This window comes from Gadus morhua, chromosome 11, assembly GCF_902167405.1.
Source record: "Gadus morhua chromosome 11, gadMor3.0, whole genome shotgun sequence".
Taxonomy (NCBI): Eukaryota; Metazoa; Chordata; class Actinopteri; order Gadiformes; family Gadidae; genus Gadus; species Gadus morhua.
The window spans coordinates 13,352,072-13,374,147 of record NC_044058.1 but is presented as its reverse complement, the minus strand read 5'-3'; the positions used below and the strand labels follow the sequence as shown (position 1 = coordinate 13,374,147).

The 22,076-nt window shown below is 47.8% G+C and overlaps 1 protein-coding gene across 1 annotated transcript; it reads left to right on the top strand.

The window, feature by feature from the left end:
* Positions 1-174: 174 nt before the first annotated feature.
* On the top strand, positions 175-21,310 carry LOC115553847 (oxysterol-binding protein-related protein 10-like). The gene is made up of 7 exons (XM_030370371.1): positions 175-726; positions 4,519-4,697; positions 7,222-7,301; positions 19,573-19,665; positions 20,315-20,501; positions 20,636-20,754; positions 21,275-21,310. Exons 1-7 carry the CDS (start codon positions 473-475, stop codon positions 21,308-21,310), a joined length of 948 nt encoding a protein of 315 aa, XP_030226231.1. The 5' UTR covers positions 175-472.
* Positions 21,311-22,076: the final 766 nt, after the last annotated feature.

The following is a 22,076-nucleotide window of genomic DNA, read 5'->3' as shown; positions in this document are numbered from 1 at the left end:
TCCATAAACTAATCTTTTAAGTTCCCAAAAGCCCTCTGAATACATCGAGATGACGGGATCAAACCCTAACCAAGGAGTAGCTGAAGATGACATCATCTAAGATGCTGCATTCCTTACAAGGAGGGGGCGTGTCCCGAGTTATTGGGGGGAGTGACCAACCCGGGATTTCCAAAACAAAAACGCAATAACGTCAGAGAAAGGGAGCTAGTGTACACCGCAGCGAGGACACAGTCGGAATATACCCTCCCTCTGTCAACATTTCCAAAGGGTCTATTTGTTGTTTCTCTGTCAGCTTTTGTCTTTAACTCGCGCCACCATCACTTTGATGTGCATCGCCGCTGAATGAGCGTCGTGTTCCCCTCCTCCTGCTGCACTCTCTCTACTCTGTTTGCCGCTGTTCCTACTTCCACACAGACGTTCTGCAGTGGACCCTGGGGGTGCAGGAGAGCCACTGGGATCTGTCGCCACAGACATGAACCGTTCCGCGCGTCACGGGAGCTCTGCGGCGGGACGGCAGCAGGTGTGGACCGGGCGGACCGGGAGTCCGGTGGGGGACGGCAAGGCGGGCGGCCCGGCCGCAGGTGGTGTCCAGGGAGGGCTGTCCAGAGGTGCGCAAGACGGTGACGCTGGCCCCGGTCCTCCTCAGCTTCACCAGGTCCGCAGTGAGCGGCTCCTGGAAGGCGTGCTCAGGAAATACACAAACCTGCTCCAAGGCTGGCAGAACAGGTGGGATGTTCTTGCAGCTTGAGTTTCATCTTTCTTTGATGTGCTTCTTGTATTATATTTCTTATGTTTTACTCAACTACCAACAAGTCAATGTAGCCGCACAGGTTTTAGCTGATACTATTTTAGTCTGGGATATTGAATGTTGTTACTTTGCATTTTATTTATTTATTATTATTTCACCTGCTATTGTGACTCCTCAGATTAGAAAACAAGTCAATCAATCATATGCAAAGTTATTTTCTCATGCAAGCTAATGGTTATTGATGTGTCGCTGGACTAGCCTAGTGGTATAACTTCCTGGACATGCATTTATCCAGCCACGTGTTCATTCCAATCATCTTCCAGTCCCATCAATCAGATTTCACGAGCTCAGCCGTCTAGTCGTTCATTTGGGAAGCCGAAGGGAAGAGGGCATTGGGCATTGGTGCGTCTTATAGATGCCGGGGCGGATGTGTGCGAGTGTGTCCGCGTTTGTGTGCGCGCGTGTGATGGTGCGTGTGTGCGTGTGTGTTTGAATGAGAATCACTGAATGAGTCATCCACTCGGGCAGGAAACCCCCTGCACTACTCCTGTACACCCACGCGTCCCTCCCCCTCCTCTCCTCCCCCTCCAACTTTAATCTCCTCCCCTCCTTTTCTCTGCTCCCCTCCCTATCTCCTCTCCTCCCCTCCTCTTCTCTACTCCCCATCTCCTCTCCTCCCTCTCCTTCCTCTCCTTCCTAACTCCTATTCCTATTCTCCTATTCTCCCACTCTTCTCTCCCCTCTTCTCCTCTCCTCCCCCTCCCCCCCCACCCACCCCCCCCCCCCCCCCCCCCCCCCACCCACCCACACTGTCCTACTGGATCGATTGGAAGACCATCCAGACGTGTAATGAGCTCCATGATCACATTTGTGATCGCTCGTGGTACACACACACACACACACACACACACACACACACACACACACACACACACACACACACACACACACACACACACACACACACACACACACACACACACACACACACACACACAGATATGCACACACGCACCCACACTGAAAGACCTAGCTGTACAGTGTGTGTGTTAAGGGGCAGATGTGATGTAGAGTTCTGCCTATGCATGAGCTCTCTCTCGCTTCTACAGTATTAATATTGAAGCCATCGCAACATATCTCAATTCTGTCACCAGCTCCCAACTTTAATTCCCCATTCTGTCAGAACCAAAAGAGGGGGAGACAGAGAAAGGGCTGGATGCTCTCTTCGATATTTGCAGCTTAATTAGTTCTCCTCTCTGCCACACGGGAAGCTGTGTTCCTCTGTTTGTTTGTTGTTTTGTCATAAAGAGGAGCTTGACGGCGAGTTGGCCAAGGGAAAGGCTGTTCTCCGAAACTGCTCTCGTTTTTTGGCAGTCGGTCGACTTGCGTCTTTGATCTAACGATGTCATCCCCGGAAGGTGTAATCGATGTGCCTGGCGGAGAAGGACAGGGTTACATAGTGTAGCGGTAAACGTGTGAGCACGTCATCTGAGAGGCAGGAAGTGCCTCCCAGATGATGTGAAACCACCAGCCCCAACCCCGTCAGTGCTTGATACAGTCAACTGCCGCAGCACTGAGGAAGGGGCACGCTACCGGGGCACGCTATTGGTTCAACACTCTGCCTTCAAAACTCATGAATATAATAAATAATGCATTAGATGGATGGAAGAATATTGAGATTATGTTGGGAGTTTCACCGTTGTTATGGTTCGGTCGTGCCACGAAGTGTGAAGTAGGTCAGTGTTGTTGGCGGCCTTTGTGTCCACTCCACAAGTCTCTAGGTCCAATCTCGGAAGACATCTCTGTTTGTCACGCTGTCTGCGTGTTCTGCTTTCCCTGCTTCAAGCTCTTGGCTGGTGACAAAATCTGTTTTACTCACATCAAACACTCTTCGGAAACACTTCTCCCCTTTTTCTCCCACCTATTTTTATCTCCTGTGATTTTCTTCAACCCGCTTCTCTCCCTGGTTCTTGTTTTATCTCATTCTTTCTCCCCGCTTACTTGTTATTCATCTCTTAGCTTGTCTGTGTGTTTTTCTATTATATTTGTATGTGTGTGTGTGTGTGTGTGTGTGTGTGTGTGTGTGTGTGTGTGTTTGTGTGTGTGTGTGTGTGGTGTGTGGTGTGTGCGTGTGTTGCTGTTCTTGTTTGGTGTGCGTGTTTGTGGTGGTGTTGTTTGTGTGTGTGTGTGTGTGTGTGTGTTTTGTGTTTGCGTGTGTTCTTGTTTGTGTGTGTTTTTGTTTTTTGAGTGTCTACATATTTGATATACTGTGTGTGTGTGTGTGTGTGTGTGTGTGTGTGTGTGTGTGTGTGTGTGTGTGTGTGTGTGTGTGTGTTTGTGTGTGTGTGTGTGTGTGTGGTGTGTGTGTGTATGTGTCTCTGTGTTCCTCCCATTCCCACCCAACCCGCCTGCACGTTTTGGGATCTATGTGAATATTCCTGTATATCGAGTGTAGCCCCTCACTATAGAGAGTTTTTCCTCCCGTGAGTGGTGGGGGAGGGATTAACACCAGGTCAGGGTTGGGAGGTGGCTGCAGGTTCAGTCTCTACAGCTTGCATGATGGAGAGGATGAGGTCACTGATTCACAGCCTGGGGGGGCAGCAGGCACACATTTTCCATGAATGCAAGCAACAACTAACCTAGAAATTCAGTGTGCATTTTTAAATGTACGTTTGCAAAACATATTTTTTGTATATAAATGACTTATACAAACACACACACACACACACACACACACACACACACACACACACACACACACACACACACACACACACACACACACACACACACACACACATAGTGGTATCCCTGTATACACACTGACTATATGACACTCCACTCTTCTAGTATTATAATCTGTACATTACAGTTGCATGGGAATGCTGATGGACTAAAAAAGGGGTTGATTGCTCTGTGAAAACAGAGATTTAAATTATTCATTGCGATCTCCCTTCTCTCTCCCTCATTCTCTCTCTCTCCTTCTCTCACTCCCATGTGTGCACTCAGTCACCATCTCTCTCGTTCTCTTTCTCCCTCTTTCTCTCTCATTCTCTCTTTTTCTTTCTCCCTCCTCCACCTTCTCTTCCTCCTCCACCTCCTTCTCCTCCTCCACCACATGGATACATGGCGAACCAAGATTCACACTCTTTTGCCTGTAGCTGCTTCCAAACGTGGTACACCATGCAATGAAATAAGAACGCTCCACAATCTCTCATCAAGGCAAGGGGGAGAGAGAGAGAGAGAGAGAGAGAGAGAGAGAGAGAGAGAGAGAGAGAGAGAGAGAGAGAGAGAGAGAGAGAGAGAGAGAGAGAGAGAGAGAGAGAGAGAGAGAGAGAGAGAGAGAGAGAGAGAGAGAGAGAGAGAGAGAGAGAGAGAGAGAGAGAGAGAGAGCGCGCGCACTCAATTCCACCAATTCCCCCTGATGGATGTTCTCCTAGCTTTAATGATCGTTGACTGCCAGCTCTACACCTCTAGGACAATGTTCCACAATATTGCTTTCTTCTACAGTATATCCCCCAAAATTGTTCTCATATTTCTTTTCCCATCGCTAGAGAAAAAAATAAAGTCAACCGGACAAATATGTTTCTTGGCAAGGAGGAGGCACTGTTGGCAACATTTACATCCAGTTCCATATCCGTGTTTCTAGTTCCAGATTTGGAACGGCTGGTAGAACTCCAGTGGTTGCTGTTGTCCTACATCTCCCTCCCGTCTGCGGTTCCCCGTCACCAGCAGCTCCTCATCTCTGCCCCTGGGTTCTTCCCCTGCAGGTACTTTGTGTTGAACCAGGAGAGGAGTCACCTCCTCTACTTCCTGAATGAGTCCTGCCGTAGCCAGCGGCCACCCCGGGGGTCCCTGCCGCTCCTAGGCGCCTCGGTGGTCTCCTGTGAGGAGTTCCCCTTCATGTTCACCGTCTTCTCCGTCAACGGGGACGTCTACAAGCTCAGAGGTGAGGCGGTGGTGTAGTGGGCAGAGGATCTGTGATGATGAGGACGAACTGTTGTGGACGGCGGGGAAGTCAACTAGCTCTGCCTCGGAGAAGAGGGTTAGGGTTAATCCTATAGTCTCAAACCAAACTCGATTCACGAGATGAAGAAAGAAAAAAAAGGTCACATTTCATGAAAGTGGTGCCAGCACATTACGAGGGCAAACATATTAGTTTGAAACCTAAATACTAATTTATAATCAATTAATTAGCGGCAACTTAAAACTGCAACAACATCATCATCCTCATTTCATATAACTAATTGTGATTCCTAACAGCCTCTTAACACTAAAGATAAAGATAACCTGATTGGGGTGGGATCTAGCTCCTGCAGCCCACAATGTGCGTCACATACCTGTTCACACAATCACACCTCAGCGTCTCTCGATGTGCTTGTCTGTGTTTGTGTGTGTGTGTCTGTGTTTGGGCGTTAAAATTATTGTATGTGTGTGTGTGTGTGTCTGTGTGTGTGTGTGTGTGTGTGTGTGTGTGTGTGTGTGTGTGTGTGTGTGCGTCTGAAGGGACAGTAACAGCAGGCTAGGGTTGGATTCACCCTGAAGCTTACAGTGAGAAGTGGTATAGTGAGGTACTATGTACATCACAGCTACTGCTTGGTTCGTCTTCTGACAATATGGTAACATGCAAGGAAATGTTGGTGTCGCCAACTTTTAATTGGCAGAATTTGTTAGTGTGTGTGTTTGTGCGTGTGTTTGTCAATGTGTTTGTCTGTGTGTACCCATCTTGTGTGTGTGTGTGTGTGTGTGTGTGTGGTGTGTGTGTGTGTGTGTGTGTGTGTGTGTGTGTGTGTGTGTGTGTGTGTGTGTGTGTTAGTGTGAGACAGACACTTGTACATACTCACACCACACACACACACACACACACACACACACACACACACACACACACACACACACACACACACACACACACACACACACACACACACACACACACACACACACACACACACACACACACACACACACATAATCAATGTCAGTTCATAAGATATCAGCTATTAATAACTATATATTTCATCACATTCAATCAGCGCAAATAAGAATGTGGTCTTTCACTGACAGTTAGGGACACTGTGTGACACCCATTCATATTCAGTCTAAAATACTTCAATCAATCACTTCTTGAGACTCAATTGAAACGACTGCATGATTGACATTGATAGAGAGGGACAGGAAGTGCATGTGCAAGTGCACACACACACTCGTGCATGTGTGCCTTAGCGCCTCAGAGGGTTTCGGTATACAGGGGTTTGCAGAACCCGACTACCAATCACAATGGTCTGGTGGGTCGACCGGAGGGGTCAGCTTCCTCCAGCTGTGTCTGTCTGGATCAGGGGTCAGCAACCTTTTCAACATGCAGCGGCAGTTTGAAATTTTCTCGTTAATGAGTGTGCCTTAAGCAACAATATATTAAATATTAAGCTGAATTACGACACTGTGACCAAAAACATTTCCAGAAGGTCTGGAATTGTATTATTTCCATATAGTCCACAATCCACATGCATCAACATTTCTGAACACTGCTTTCAGTAACTCATTTAAACATATTTGCACTGGGAGGAAATGCCCAAAACAGAATAAAGTGCAAAAATAATTGGTAGTAATGATTATGCTGCCGCATTGTGCCGCATTTTTGTGTGCCAATATTTATGCTGCCACGTGCCACTGGTGGCACGCGTGCCTAGAGTTGCCGACCCCTGGTCTGGATCGTCCTACCCATCCACCTGTCTGGAAACCCTCCCCCAGCCGCCCCCCCTCCCCCAGCCGCCCCCCCTCCCCAGCCGCCCCGGCTCCTCTACCCTCTCCTCCTATTCCTTTTCATTGGGGGGGATTCTCTTTGTCCCTTTTTTTATAACTTCGTCCATCACCTTTTCTCTCTGTGACATTTAATCTCTCCATGTGTTGTCCGTTGCATGGGGTGTGACCAACGTGATCCCTGGTGGAGGCTTTGTTTGAAGATGTGTGTTTATTCACTGGTCCTGCTCTCTGCCCACACTAGCAGAAAGACCCTCCGTATATATAGAGTAGCCTGAGGTTAGCTTTTTTCTCTGAAAATGTATTTTATTAATGTTTGATATAATGCTCATGCAACTAGATGTTTAGCTGGTTCTAATTATATCCTTGTGATTAACCCCCCTTTGTGTCACAACCAATCCGTCTCATCGGCCGCCCTTTGTCTTACCAACAAATACTCTCACCACACGAATAAATAAAAAATATCTGAAAAAAGTAATTGGATAATAGACGTGTTGATACAAACCATCAGCACTTTGGATTTGCTTGACAGCAAGCTAGAGGTTCCTGTAGGGGTTAGAGGTTCCTGTAGGGGTTAGAGGTTCCTGTAGGGGATAGAGGTTCCTGTAGGGGTTAGAGGTTCGGCTAGGGGCTGGAGGTTCCTGTAGTGCAGGAAGTAAGGGCAGTGGTTGTTGTTGTGATTTGATGTCAGCGTGTGTTTGTTTTGCCCCCAGCCTCCGATGCTCAGGAGCAGCGGCTCTGGATGACTCAGCTGCAGCTGTGCTCCCGACGCATCTCTGACACCAACGACAAGGTACACACACATGCAAACAAAGTGACACGCACACACACACACACACACACCCACACACACACACACACACACACACACACACACACACACACACACACACACACACACACACACACACACACACACACACACACACACACACACAGGTATGCAAATGTGCACTGACACTCACAGATGCACACACATGTCTGTCTGTCCCACTCTTTCTGTCACTCTGTCACTCATTCGCACAATTCACTCACACTCACAATCCAACACACACACACACACGTACACACAGACACACACATTATAGTTAACAACAGTGGAATAAATGACCAAATGGCGCTGGTTAGATGTTCTCTGCCGGCCTGTTCCTCGCTGAGAGGCTTCACAAGGTCGGCCAGCCCTGCTGACTCAGCTCTGTCAGCAGGCCTACAGTCTCGTTTCACAGCCCATGGATGACCATCTGGGTGTCTGGCCTCTCACTGGCTGCTTCAATGGTAGCAGCAGGGAAATGTATTTTGTGTGTATTTTGCGACTGAATTGTAGTCCCTTATTACGGGTTTACTTAGCAAAAAGGAGTGAGTGAGTCTCTGATTCTCCAAATCTTACCAGTGCAACATTCTGCTATGTAGTCAGCATTTTATTGGAACATAGTATCAGCCAATCAGAGGTGATCCAGGCAATATCATGTAATAACCTTTAAAGGGAGTCATCTAATGAAAGCCCATGTGCTCGAAGTGCAGGGGTGGTAATCCTTAAAGGTCTCTGGTGTCCTTTACTAACGCTCGATCGCTTTGAGAGGCTCGATCTTCATGGTGATGTCACTCAGTGTCTCTTTCCCTCAGTGGTCTCAGTGGCGGCTTCCTGTTAGCCCCCCCCCCCCCCCAAGCCAACACAACGTGACACACGGAGAAGACAGAGACACTCAGGCACAGTAACCTCCGGCCTGAAGGAGGCGCTGAGCTAAAGTCTGCTGCCCTGAGTGGGCCACTGCTCTGAACAGAGAGGGAGAGAGAGCCACTGAAATAGCGTATATGGTTGAAAAATTGATGACCCAGGCGTTTGCTGATTCTCAATAAAAAAACGAGTGCGTGTGTATGTGTGCGTGCGTGTGCGCGGCTGTTTGCATTTGCTGTCCTGTCTCGTAAGTGACTCATTCAGTTCTCTCGGGCGTCCTCACGGTGAAATGTAATCATGTTGCTGCGGTGTCTTTCGGATCCGGCTGAACCCGCCGTTGGGCTCCGCTCCCTCATATGACAAGCAGGGGGGTGTTGTCCACAAATCATTCGCATCTTGATGGATGCGGTAGTATCCACAATGAACCGACTCCATAACAGTTCACCTCGAAACACACCAGAATTTGCATTTCTGTCTCTTTGTCTCTGTCTCTCGATCCCTTTCTCTCTGTCCCCCGATATTTCTGGCTCTGGCACTGTCTCTCTCTGTTTATCTCTCTATCTCTCTATCTCTATCTCTCTTTGCCCCTCTCTGTATCTCAATCCATCTCTATCTCTATCTTCTGAGGCCTCTTCATTTAACAAACATACCATTTTATGTAAAGCGGTTGGTATCCAGTCAAGCACTTTGTAATGTTTGCTTGAAGGAGAACATTTAGAATCTGCTCATCAGTATTCTGTAATGGAGCGCTGTGTTGACGAGTGAGTCCTCGCTTCCCTGCCTGATCCCCTGCCAGCCTGGTGTCTGTTTAGCCTGTAATTCAGCGCATGGTGGGGAGACTACCAGTCAGAGCAAAGATTGATTGAGACGCATTTGCTCTAAGTGTTTACCAGTCCCCCCCGGAATGTGTTCTGAGAGTCTTCCAAGTTATGATTGACGCTCGGAGTGCAGATAAACAGCGATCAAGTCAGCTCAGCGCTGCATACCGCCAGTCCCCTTCACTTTGAGTGTGTGCGTGTGCGTGCGTGTGTGTGTGTGCGTGTGTGTGCGTGTGTGTGTGGTATGCCTCTGGAGGGAAGTGGGAGAAGGTATAGGAAGAGCTGTATATAAATCTGATATGAAACTGCTTACCCGGGAAAGGTCGTGTTCGACTTTGTTATCTGTAAAAGTTGAATTTGTATATAAGCATGACTTTGGCATTTTTGCACTATTCTGCAAGTTCTTTGAGGGGAAATACCCTCATCTCTATTACAAGCAAGTCTGAATTATCTGACAATTACCAGGTGATAGTTCGATAATGGTCTGCCTGTTTAGTTTGAGGAAATATTAAAACACAGGAAAACCAATTCCTAAAATAATAAGATTCTATTACCTTCCAGATAGCAGTGGTAATATATCGGCCTTTTGGGCAAATTTAAAGATACACAATTAAATGTAATAAGGGTGTCCAATCCAGACATTTAGCATCAATCAGCAGGAACTTCAATGCTCCAATGTTCTGTAATTACCAAGTTTAAACCTTACAGCAGCAGTACAGTAGTTTGTGTTCCTGCTTGTGTGTGTGTGTGTGTGTGTGTGTGTGTGTGTGTGTGTGTGTGTGTGTGTGTGTGTGTGTGTGTGTGTGTGTGTGTGTGTGTGTGTGTGTCTGTGTGTGTGTGTGTGTGTGTGTGTCTGTGTGTTTTTGCGCGCTCCCACCGGATAAACTACGCAAGCAAGATGTTCTTACTGCATGCAGCTCTCTCTGCCCGCCCTCTCCCTTCAGTCGCCTCACCTCCGCGAGCCCTGCGTCGGCTCTCACCGGACGACCCCCCCCCTCCCCCTTCTCTTCTCTGCCCTCCCCCTCCCTTCTGCTTTTATTTCCTCCGCTCATCTCTGTGCTCTGTGCCCAAGCACGTCTCATCTCTCGGTGACTCTCGTCCCTCGCTCTGCCCCCTCTTCCCTCCTCCTCCTCTCTCCCCTCTCTCTCCTCTCTCTCCCTCTCTCTCCCTCTCTCCCTCAGTCCCGCTCTCCCTCTTCCATTCAAAACCCACTACATTCACCTCTTCTGCACTCTGTTCTCCTATCTCTGCATTTCCCGTCTTTTTGCTTTCCCGCTACGAATGTCTCTCTCTCTCTATCTCTCTCTATCTCTCTCTCTATCGCTCTGTCTCTCTCTGTCTCTCTCTCTCTCTCTCTGTCTCTCTCTCTCTCTGTCTCTCTCTCTCTGTCTCTCTATCTCTCTGTCTCTCTCTCTCTGTCTCTTGTCCAACTTTCTGTATCTCTCCAGTGTATGCATGGCTGACTGAGTGCCCCTGTGCCAGGGTTGTGTGTGTGTGTGTGTGTAGGCGTGTGTATCTGTGTGTGTGCACTGGGGCAGAAGATGCCCTTGTGTGCGACGGCGCCGGCGCCAGAGTGCGGTGACACGGTGTCCGATGCCGGCAGGGGAAAGCAGCTCGGGCAGCTGCTGATGCCAACCTGCCCCCCCTGCATCGCCTCCTGCTCCTCCTTATTCCCTTCTCCCTGCACCTCCCCCCTCACCTCCTCCTGCTCTAGCTGCTGCAGCCATCTCTTCCAGACCTCATGTTGTGTTGCCTCCTCCTCTTACTCCTCCTCCTCCAACTTCCCAGCATGCTTCTCTTCTTCTCCTCCTCCTCCTCCTCCTCCTCTTCCTCGCCCCTCCTCCTCCGTCGCCTCATCAGAGGTGACATGTTGCTTCTTCCCCGGTTCTCCGCACCTGGGTTCACCTCCACCTGGCAACACCTCCAAACCCCAACCCCAACCTCCTCCTCCTCCTCCACCTCCTCCCGCTGCTCCTTTTCCCCTTCCCCCCGACCACCACCACCACCACCTCCATCCTCGACCGGAGCTCCGCCCTGGGGGTTCCCCTCTGCGTAGCCTCGGCACCCTCAGCCCCCACCAGACCTGCAGGAAAGTCGGGTGTTCCTGGACCCTGGGCTGGCCCTTCCTCGGGGGTCTACTGGAGGTCAGAGAGGTAGGGGGGACGGGGTTAAACCCTGAACAGGCCTGGGGGTCGTAGTACCGGCTGCCGCTGAGACTGTTGGAGTCTGCCGGCCGTGTTGTGTGCTTCCAGGGTTTCTCGTTGTACGGTTTGGAATGGCTTTGACGGGACATTCCTCTAGTGCGATTGGGTCGTAGCTTGGTTGTCGTGGGGTTAGTTGATAGGTGGACCGATGGTGTCAAAGTGGGCTGTAGTCGATTTGAGTCTTTCTCAGGGCTTACTGCTAACAGGAGCTCCCACTGGCCGTTACTGTCCTCCTTCCTTCAGCCCGCGCGGGGAGAATCTGATGTGCCCTCGGCTACACTGCTCGATATTGATCCGACCCGCCCGACAAAGAGGAATCGGGCTTCTCAAATATTAATATCAGCACCCTAAAGATTATGAGTGCTTGCTTATTCATTATTTCATTATTTGATTAAATGGGGGGGCAGGAAATTCAATAACGCCGCTGGCCTTTGGTCCGGGAGGAGGCGGCGACCGGGGGGAGACCCCGCGGAGCCGAGGGAAAACCAGTCCTGCTCTCGCTGTGTTTGTCCAAACCAGCCAAAACGGAAATATTTGGTTGATTCTGAATGTCCCCCCCCTGCTGTTAGGACAGGAAATCGTTAACTCCAGCTTTAGGCTGCTTGCTTAGGGGTGAGTTCCAAGTGTTGGGAGATTAGATTGAATGGAACAGAATGAATCGTTACACCTGTCTTTATTTATATGTGTATATGCATGTATGTGTATATATATATGTGTTTATTCTGAATAACAACACGCTTATTTATTTGCGTTTCTTTATTGTGTGGCACCATCGCTCTATCATTCCAATTCTTCTGTATTTATCCAATCAATGCAGATATTCAGGTATCAGGTCGGCGACCTGGGAAAATGCGTTTAACTACCAAAATGTTTGTGAACATTGTTGAAGAGAGTTTCAGATTCCGTATTCATAACACAGCATTTGACTGTGTTACTGAAAGTGATGAAACTGCATGATGAAATGAAACTGCATGAACAAACAGAAGGTCCTCCTGTCTGCCCGTGATCACCCTTCCTCTGGCCTGTTATTTCACCTCTCGGGAACCTCGTTTACTCTACCTTTTTAATAATTAATAAAGGATAATAATATTATAATATCATTGTGAAGGGGACATGAATATCCTCTTGCGCGCACAACACACAGCACACACACACACACACACACACACACACGACACACACACACACACACACACACGACACACACCTGTAGCTGTCCCGTGGTGCTGAAGGGCACCATGGTCTTTATCTGCGCCCATTTGAAAAGGCTGGGTGTTTGAGTGTCCTCCATTATTTTATAAGCCTCTTAGCATGATTACAAACACTCATGTCTACTTCTACTGTCTTCTTACTTATACTACATTCTCTAAGCTACATTGTGTGTATTATGACATTGACGTTCCATTTATTTAGGCTTACCCGTTTGTCCAAAGCGACTTACAAGTGAGGTGCAGAGAGACCATGAGTGTATAGACAATTCATTCAGTAAGCAAACTGCTTCAGTTCAACTGCTACCTTATAAGAACAACAGATAGAGGTTTTGGGGGGGTTTTCATGGGCCCGGGTGCGTCTGAACAGATGAGTTGTGAGGGTGTTCCGCCGGCTGATGTTCAGTGCGGAGGACTGCAAACATTTAATAATTTGTCGAGCGTCAGTTGAGGTCTCGTTGCAGTGAGGGCATAGCAAGCCGTTTGGGTGTAGTGTAGTGCAGGGGCCGGGGTGTATGGTCTGACCGGGTCCTGGGTGTGGGAGGGCCCTGAGCCGGGCATCCAGTGTCACATGCAGGCACTTGGATGTGAGACTGGACACCACACACATGCACCGGGCACACACAAACACACACAAAGAAAATCCACAACAAAATGACGCTTAACTTTTTAAATTAGACGCATGCTTTTAACGTGTAAAGATATGCTGATGATTATGAACAGGTTGGCCTTGTAGAAGTTCAGCCAGGTGGGGAGATATTCCGGTCAGTGACATTATTCTGAATTACGAGGCGAGCGAGAGAGGTTGAGGGAGACAGGACGAGGGCTCGCGTTTCACAGGCAATGACTCACAAGGACACTTCGTAACTGAGCCAGCACTTAAGACCTCTGCGCTCTCGGCCGATTAGCAAAGTAGAGGAAAGGGAGGGAAAAAAGGGGAATGCACAGTTAGAGGGACAGAAGATTGGAAAGAAAAATAAGAAAAAAGTGAGATCTAAGTTGGCTGTGTGGTTGAAAACTTCAGACACTAAATAATATTGTCAGAGGGGTGGTAAACAGAAAGATGAATTGTGCTCCACGGAGGAATAAGAAGAGGATAAATGGAGAGAAGGGTTGGCTGCTGGAAAGATGGATGCCTTGGCCTCAACGTGGAAGACAGTGACAGACAGAGATGGATGGCAAGGGAAGGAGAGAGGAACCACTCTATTTCATGAAAGGAAGCAGGGTTGATTGAAACAAAAAACAAGTTAATTTAGGAAGTAACATTTCCAGAAGCATTACATTAATCCACACCAAGATGGCAGTTGTAAAATTAGATTTACTTGAAGCAATCGTTGATTAATGGATCACGGATACGTTTTGGGAAATTTTACTTTTCTAAATGAGATAAGGTGGAGATTATGTTGAGATGTGAGAGGATTCAAACATAGAAGATTTCAACGCAGTGTTTTTCATCCATTGAAACGTTTATTATTTATTTTTTCTTTGCTGAGGGTACACACACACACACACACACACACTTTGGAGGGAGAGCAACAACAAATTGCTGTTTAAATTTGGAGAACCACTTTTTACTTAACATAATAGTCTGTGTTAATTATATCACATTCACAATTAAAAGACTACCTGGACCTATCTATTCTAATATCCTATTCTGTCTCATTATCAACGATAACCTAAACATATGGCTGGCTTCAGCCATAGCCAATGCTTTACTCTTCACTATGGTAACACACCTCAGCGTTGCTGCTCTCTGTATGCTCTGTTGATGCTCTATTAAATAAAAAAGTTTGCCGTCAAAAAGTGTCCTATAATAATTTATTTAATGAATTTGAAAGTTTTGCGCAGCAGGTGGTATATTAAAGGCGATTTAGGTACAATTTAGGAGCTATTCATTTGATTATTAATTGTTAGAAATCTCATGGCCGTCTGTCAATTCAGAGTTATTGAATTATGCTGGGAGAATATTTGTTTTGAGTCGCCTGTGCCTCTATGAGCCAATTTACATTTAGACTACCTCCGGCAAATTTCTGTCCAATCAGGGCATCTCTTCCCTTTTTGTGTCAGGGATCCCTCTTGCCTGTCAATCACAGGTTTTTGGAAATTCCCAAATTTTTACCCACTCTTCAAATAGAGGAGGGAGAAGATTTAAACACTGTGTTGAAAAATCCATGTTTGAATCATCTCACATCTCAACATAATCTCAACATAATCTTGCTTGGAAAAGTGAAATCTCCTTAAACTGAGAAGTAAATTGATTTGGAAGGCAGAATCGGCTGTGGGGTCAGGGTTCTGTGATGCTGACGCCCCTGGCTCTGCCGTACAGCGGTGCGTTCCTGTTGATACCTGATCTGATATTTTTTTCAAAGCAGCTAAAGAAGCGGAGAGAGCCATTTGTCATCCAGCAGGTTTTAAAAGGGGAATCTATCTCGTCCAGTCATTCGTCAACCTGTTGGATCAGCTTTTGGTGATGATTGTATATCAGGGAGTGAATCGTCAGTTTGTTATATAACCCCTCCGGTGTTGGGGGTGATCTATGTCTGCTGGTCACGGGACCCTGTGCAGGGGAACGATCTTAGTTACCGGTGTTCCGGCCCGTGCAGGACACACAGGGTTTCAGATATGACCGTGATTAATGGTCTGAATCATTAGCTTATCCATTTAGTGATGACATTGACTTGCCAGGTCTGAAAGCGATTCGTCATCCTGTCCATTTGTTGTTTCCGGAAGAAGGCTATTCTAAGAGTCAATCAATTCGGGTCTCCAAACTCAGTTCCGCCATTCACTCCAACGCATTAATTAATAGCCCCCCCATCCCCACAACAGCCCACCTCTCCCTCCCTAAGTCATTCAGGTTTGGGGAGCGATTCATCTGCCTGTCTGCTGGGGCTCTGGTGAGTCATGCACAGAAGTTTCTGGAGTCTCGTTGTGTCTCTTGTTCCTCCCCCAGTTGACTGCATGAGGGTTTAATGCGGGAGGAGGGGGGGGACAGAGAGAGAGAGAGAGGAAGGGAGCTGAAGAGGGAGAGGGAGAGAGAGTGGAAGGGAGGGAGAGAGAGAGAGAGAGATTTGATATATTTTAATCACAGACAAGATCACACTCAAAGGGTTTTGTGTTGTTTTGTGGCTTTTGTTCGATTGTATGTCACGCATTAGAAGCCTTAGTACTTAATTTGTTCGTTGCCTACCCTAAATGTGCAGCTACCTGTAGTAAGCACCTTGCTCAAGAAGGCCTCTTGAGGCTGCAGACCTTAGGGCTGGAACACCACCTCGCGGAGTCAAACCACCTTCCCACTAGATTGTCCTGCTGTATAGTGCTGTCGTTCTTCATTCATTCAATTGGGACAATAAAATTGTCCTCTAGTACAATGGCAGAAGTGAAGCATAGAAGCCTACTGAGACTGTTGTTTTCTGTTCATGCATTAAGCATGCTAAGATAATACTAATTATTAACAGCCACAGGGCAATAACTCTTTCACGGCTCGACAAGCAATATTTGGTGTCTTGTGCTATTTATATATGATGGGAAGAAGGGGAGGGGGAAGATGGGGAGAGAAGCTAAAGTGCGAGGCAGAGAGGGAGGGAGTTGGAGGGAGAGAGTGAGAGAGAGAGACCCAGGTTTCTCTCCTCATTTCTACTTTAGAGAGCAGGGAAGGAAAGAGCCTTGTGAAGCACTTAAACTTGAGAGCAACGGTGAGAGTTTGCAGTAAAGAAAGAAACATCTCCTTGCAAGGAGAGAAGGCAAGCCTCTCTTCCCCGGAGGTTACGTGTGTGTGTTTGTGTGTTTATATGTGTTGTGTGTGTGTGTGTGTGTGTGTGTGTGTGTGTGTGTGTGTGTGTGTGTGTGTGTGTGTGTGTGTGTGTGTGTGTGTGTGTGTGTGTGTGTGTGTGTGTGTGCACCAAGACACTGCTCTACTGAGGATATAGGAGTCGTATTATACTGCTTTGTATAACTCTGCCTTACAGGGAACACTGCAGGATGGATAAAAGTAAGAAAATAAGTAAAGATCCTGCGTCAGGTATATATATATATCTGTCCTCTTTATATCTGTCGATACACGTGACTGCAATGCAAAACAATGTGACACAAACAATGAAATGACACATTGACTTTATTTTTACCAATTAAATTTAGATTCTGTGTTAAATCTGAAAAATAACAATTATACGGTTGACCATGCTATTGGTTTGCTGGACTTATAAAACAGGTTATGGTTCTGCTTACGGTTAAGAAAAACAGACAAAGGACATGATGGATGATATCCAGTGAAGCAAAGCTTTAATGGAAATGGTAGAATGGATTGTATGTTTATAATTAATTTGACGTCTTGCGGCATGTTCTGCGGCATGACGACACAGGCCACACACTCCCTTTTATGTTACTTTAATTCACTTCACAGAGAACAAAAATGAAAAGAAAAAGAAGGGATGGCTGATGTTCCTCCTGGTTAAAACACGATTGGAAGATGATTCAAAAGGAGGCAAGAAACAGAATGGGTTGGGGGGGCGCCGGTGAGCTAAACGCTAGCTGCTCTCATCGCTGTGGAGCTGTTGAGAGCTGATGACTCACCGTCCCCTGGGAGCAGCACTTGTGGAGGAGAGACACGATCTAGCTAGTGCTAGCACTGTTAGAGCGTGTGTAGAGGGAGAGCCAGCCTGGACATGTTAACTGAGTCTGTGTGTGTGTGTGTTTGTGTGTGTGTGTGTGTGTGTGTGTGTGTGTGTGTGTGTGTGTGTGTGTGTGTGTGTGTGTGTGTGTGTGTGTGTGTGTGTGTGTTTAAGAGTGATATTGTGCGTTTATGTTAACTGAGTCTCTCTGTGTGTGTGTGTGTGTGTGTGTGTGTGTGTGTGTGTGTGTGTGTGTGTGTGTGTGTGTGTGTGTGTGTGTGTGTGTGTGTGTGTGTGTGTGTGAGTTGGTGTGTGTGTGTGTGTGTGTGTGTGAGTTGGTGTGTGTGTGTGTGTGTGTGTGTGTGTGTGTGTGTGTGTGTTGGGGGTGCTTATACACCAACAGTATTTGTGTTGGTGTTGCGAGTATGTGAGCGAGAAACTCCGAGATGCAGCCTATCCCAGCTCCCCTCATTCCGTTTTCCTAGATAAGACTTGATATCCCACTGGTCTGCAATCTACAATTAGAACTGACATGGTTGTGTCAATTATAATTACCGTGTGTGTGTGTGTGTGCGTGCGTGCAGCGTGTATGTGTGTGTGTGTGTGTGCATGGGCATGTGTGATGCTCTGATGCATTGTTGCAGCATTCTCCTCAATATATTCAATATTCTATTCCTTATCCGCCTCCAATCTCTTCATCCCTCTATGATTGGTCCTCGGTCCCAGGGCGGTGCTGAACAACCGGAGGAGAGATGTATTCTAGGATGGCCATTTGAGGGGGACCCCCTCGGGAATCACCCTGGCACACGGAGCAGCACACAGACTCTTAGCCTCCACGTGGACCTTCAGCAGTGTCTGTCCGCACAGCCGCGGTTATACTTCCTTATATAATCACAACGCTGTTCTAGTGACCGCTGGTTCCCCTCCGCTGAGTCGCCACCGTCCCTCCCGCCCCAGGCCCCCTAATGAGAGACGCTACCAAAGCAGTGCTTAGTATCCCATCCAAGTATTGCTAAGTCTCACTTACTGCATGAGCCACAATCCCATGCTGTGATAGTCACAAAAATACAAAACAGGATAATAACATTTGGTCTGGCCTCCGTCATCTTCAATACACATAATTCAATTTATTAGGATAATGAATAAGACCCATGGAAGCAGTTCAAAAGATGTGTAATGTGTCTAATACAGATAAATTAGACGCGCCGAATACTATCTGCTTGCTGAATTCTTTTGTTAAAAAAATTCGGTATCAAGGTGTGTGACGCAGAATCGGCAGCCGTGAAAGAGAACAGTGTTTTTTCTTTAAAATCTTTACAAGGCTAACAGACTGAAGTCTGTCATTATTCACAGATTGATCAGCACAAACATTGATCAGAAGGCTGTCTGACATGTTCAGAGCATATGTGAATGCTGTGTGTTTAGTCTCTCTGCATTGTTGCAGGCCTGCTTCACTATACCAGCTAGTGTCTGTGCATATGTATCCGGATTACAGGATGGAGAGGATGAGTTTTTTTTGGACAAAATGCTTTAAGCTGTCTTTGAAATGCAAATTAACAAACAAATCGACTTAGTAGTAGAATGTACTCTCATTCAGAAAATCAACATTTGAATGTCCTTTCTATCTTATTGCTGTAGCTGTAGCTCTCTTTGCGTCTCTGTCCTTGCACCCTCTCTACGTCTCCCTGTCTTTCTCTGTCCTTACACCCTCTCTAGGTCTCTGTCTCTGTCCTTACACCCTCTCTAGGTCTCTGTCTCTGTCCTTACACCCTCTCTAGGTCTCTCTGTCTCTGTCCTTACACCCTCTCTACGTCTCTCTGTCTTTCTCTGTCTTTACACCCTCTCTAGGTCTCTGTCCTTACAACCTCTCTACGTCTCTCTGTCTTTCTCTGTCCTTACACCCTCTCTAGGTCTCTGTCTCTGTCCTTACACCCTCTCTAGGTCTCTCTGTCTCTGTCCTTACACCCTCTCTACGTCTCTCTGTCTTTCTCTGTCCTTACACCCTCTCTAGGTCTCTGTCTCTGTCCTTACACCCTCTCTACGTCTCTCTGTCTTTCTCTGTCCTTACACCCTCTCGAGGTCTCTGTCTCTGTCCTTACACCCTCTCTAGGTCTCTGTCTCTGTCCTTACACCCTCTCTACGTCTCTCTGTCTTTCTCTGTCCTTACACCCTCTCTAGGTCTCTGTCTCTGTCCTTACAACCTCTCTACGTCTCTCTGTCTTTCTCTGTCCTTACACCCTCTCTAGGTCTCTCTGTCTTTGTCCTTATACCCTCTGTAGGTCTCTCTGTCTCTGTCCTTACACCCTCTCTAGGTCTCTGTCTTTGTCCTTACACCCTCTCTAGGTCTCTCTGTCTCTGTCCTTACACCCTCTCTACGTCTCTCTGTCTGTCTCTGTCCTTACACCCTCTCTAGGTCTCTGTCTCTGTCCTTACACCCTCTGTAGGTCTCTCTGTCTCTGTCCTTACACCATACATGTCTCTCTGTCAGTCTCTGTCCTCCCGCCCTGGTTATGTCTCTACGTACATAACACGTGTCCATGTCCTGTGTATAGGTGATGAACCAGGTGGCAGGTCAGCAGAAGAACCTGGTGAACTCCATTGAATCCCTGCCCCCCCGCGGGGGACCCCTCTCCTCTCTGGATGAGGTAGGACACCTGCCTAGCAACACAGATCATGGACAGTATCATCGTTGCCACGGCAATGGACCACTTGTAGAGTAGGGTGCAGTCACTGGCAATTGACATTCAAACCAAATCCAATGTGTGCTTTCTCTACTAGTTTTTTAATTGCGAATGTCAATTTGCTATTACTTATCGGTGAGCTATTACTATTTAATAGTGCCAATTAGGTCATTGCTAAATGGTAATGAGAAACCGACCATGAGATGGCAATTGTAGTCCACAATGACATGCATTTATGGGGAAAAAAAATAATTAATAGTTATTTTAAAGTATTTGGAAAGAGCTTGAAAAATAAATCACCGAGACCATCTGTGTGTTTGGTTCCCGGATGGGACATGAAACGTCTGGGTAAAGTGGTCCTTCTGAATACTGATGGCAATGTTGTGTTGCCAAGCTGTAACCGTGTCCCCCATTGCTCTCCCTTGCTCACTCTTATCTGTGTGTCTGTGTCTGTCTGTCTGTGTTTCTTGTCTGTGTCTGTGTGTCTGTGTGTCTTGTCTGTGTCTTGTCTGTGTCTGTGTGTCTTGTCTGTGTCTGTGTGTCTGTGCGTCTGTGTGTCTTGTCTGTGTCCGTGCCCCCCCCCCCCCCCCCCCCCCCCTCTTCCTGAGGGCAGGACCTGCTGCTCCTGAAGGCTACGTCGGCGGCCACCCTCAGCTGCCTGGGGGATTGTCTCAGCATGCTGCAGCATAATGTGGCCCAGGCCCTCACCACCCAGCACCCCAGCCCTCACCACAACCACAACCAGAACCACGTCCCCATCCCTGTCCTGGTTCCGGTCGCGGCCCCCACCCCCACCCCCAGCCCCGTTCCCACCCCCAGCCCCAGCCCCAGCCCCAGCCCCAGCCCCAGCCCCAGCTTCCCGGGCCTGGCCGCGGCCCGGACCCCCAGGGAGAGGGTGAAGTCGTGGAGCCAGCGGCGGGGCTCGGGGGTGCAGCAGGGGGAGCAGCAGGTGGAGCCGGGCCGGGCCAGGTCGTGGAGCCAGAGCCCCGGTCACAGCTTCAGCGGCAGCCGCAGCCCCAAGCAGGGCCCGAGCGGGGCCGCCAGCGCTCGCAGGTCAGCCTCATGATGGCGCGTCTGATGCTCGCTCGTTTCGGAGAAGGGTTGTCTGCAAGATCTTAAAGTGGCAAGGGCAACGACCGCCAACGTTTTTCATTGAAATAGTTCCGCCAATAAAGTCACTATCTATTGGTGAGTGAGTACAGGATGGTTGAGCCTATGGCCAACCGAGGAAAGCCTTTGCAGTTTAAGTATTGTGAATGTCGATTAGTCGGGCGATTGGTAGTGGTTGTACTACCGGGGTAGGCAGAGCTACCGCAACAGCCTCGCTCTTGAACTCACTTGTGTGTGTAAACAGAGATCTACATTATTGCCACTTTAACCATATCGTTTTTAGGTACCTTTTAAAACAATTTAGAGCAACATTTCTATGTTTTTTCACGTTAATTCATCAATTTTTAGGGGGGGAAATGTACATTTTCTAGTGCAGTTGTTTACTTACAATGATCATTAACCCTCAACAGTCAGTAAGTGCATTGTATGACTGGTCTTAACGTCCTGTTTCTCCTCTGCTTAGAGAGCCCTGGGAGTGGGGACCCCTGTTCCCCCATAGATGGACCCGTTCAACCTGGTGCCCCATCCCCCTTCTCCTCATCCGCCTCTTCCTCCTCCTCTTCAGCTCAGAGACCTGCGGACCACTATACGAGCACTCAGGTAAATTACACTGGGTCCTGACCACTTCAGCTTGATGTAAAACACAATGACCTCAGCTTGATGTTACACTAAATGACATCGACATTCCAGGCAAAATGACATCAGCCTCTTACACCCGCCATTTTTCAGTATTTGAAATGCAGCATATACGATTAGTTTCTGGGAACATATTTATCATACATTTTTTGGACTGCACAAGGGTCCTTCTTGACGAGCTAATGTGAGCTGTGGTGCTATTGCTAAGCTGAGATGCTAATGCTAATACATGTGGTGGGTGCGAAGCCATGGGTTGCCAAAGTCTCCTTTAGGAAGCACGTCTTCCCGGCTCACCGGTGACTCATCAACACTTTATATTTAAACCGGTGTAGGTTGGACAATTCACAGTTGGGATTATTCCCTTCTATCTCCTCACCAAGATCGGCTGTCAACAACGTACAGTCACTGTGTGTCTCAGTCCAAGCCCTGCTTCAAGTCAAGTCCAGGCCTAGCGCCACTTTAACTGCATTAAAAGGACCTTAATCACATTCTGAGGAGAGGTAGAGCGAGGTAGAGAAAGGTAGGCCTACTAAGAGAGAGCTATATTCAGGGAAAGACACTGGCAGAGAGGGTGGATGGGGGAGGGAGGGCGAGAGAAAGATCTCTAGTGCAAAGGTAGGAACCTCAGT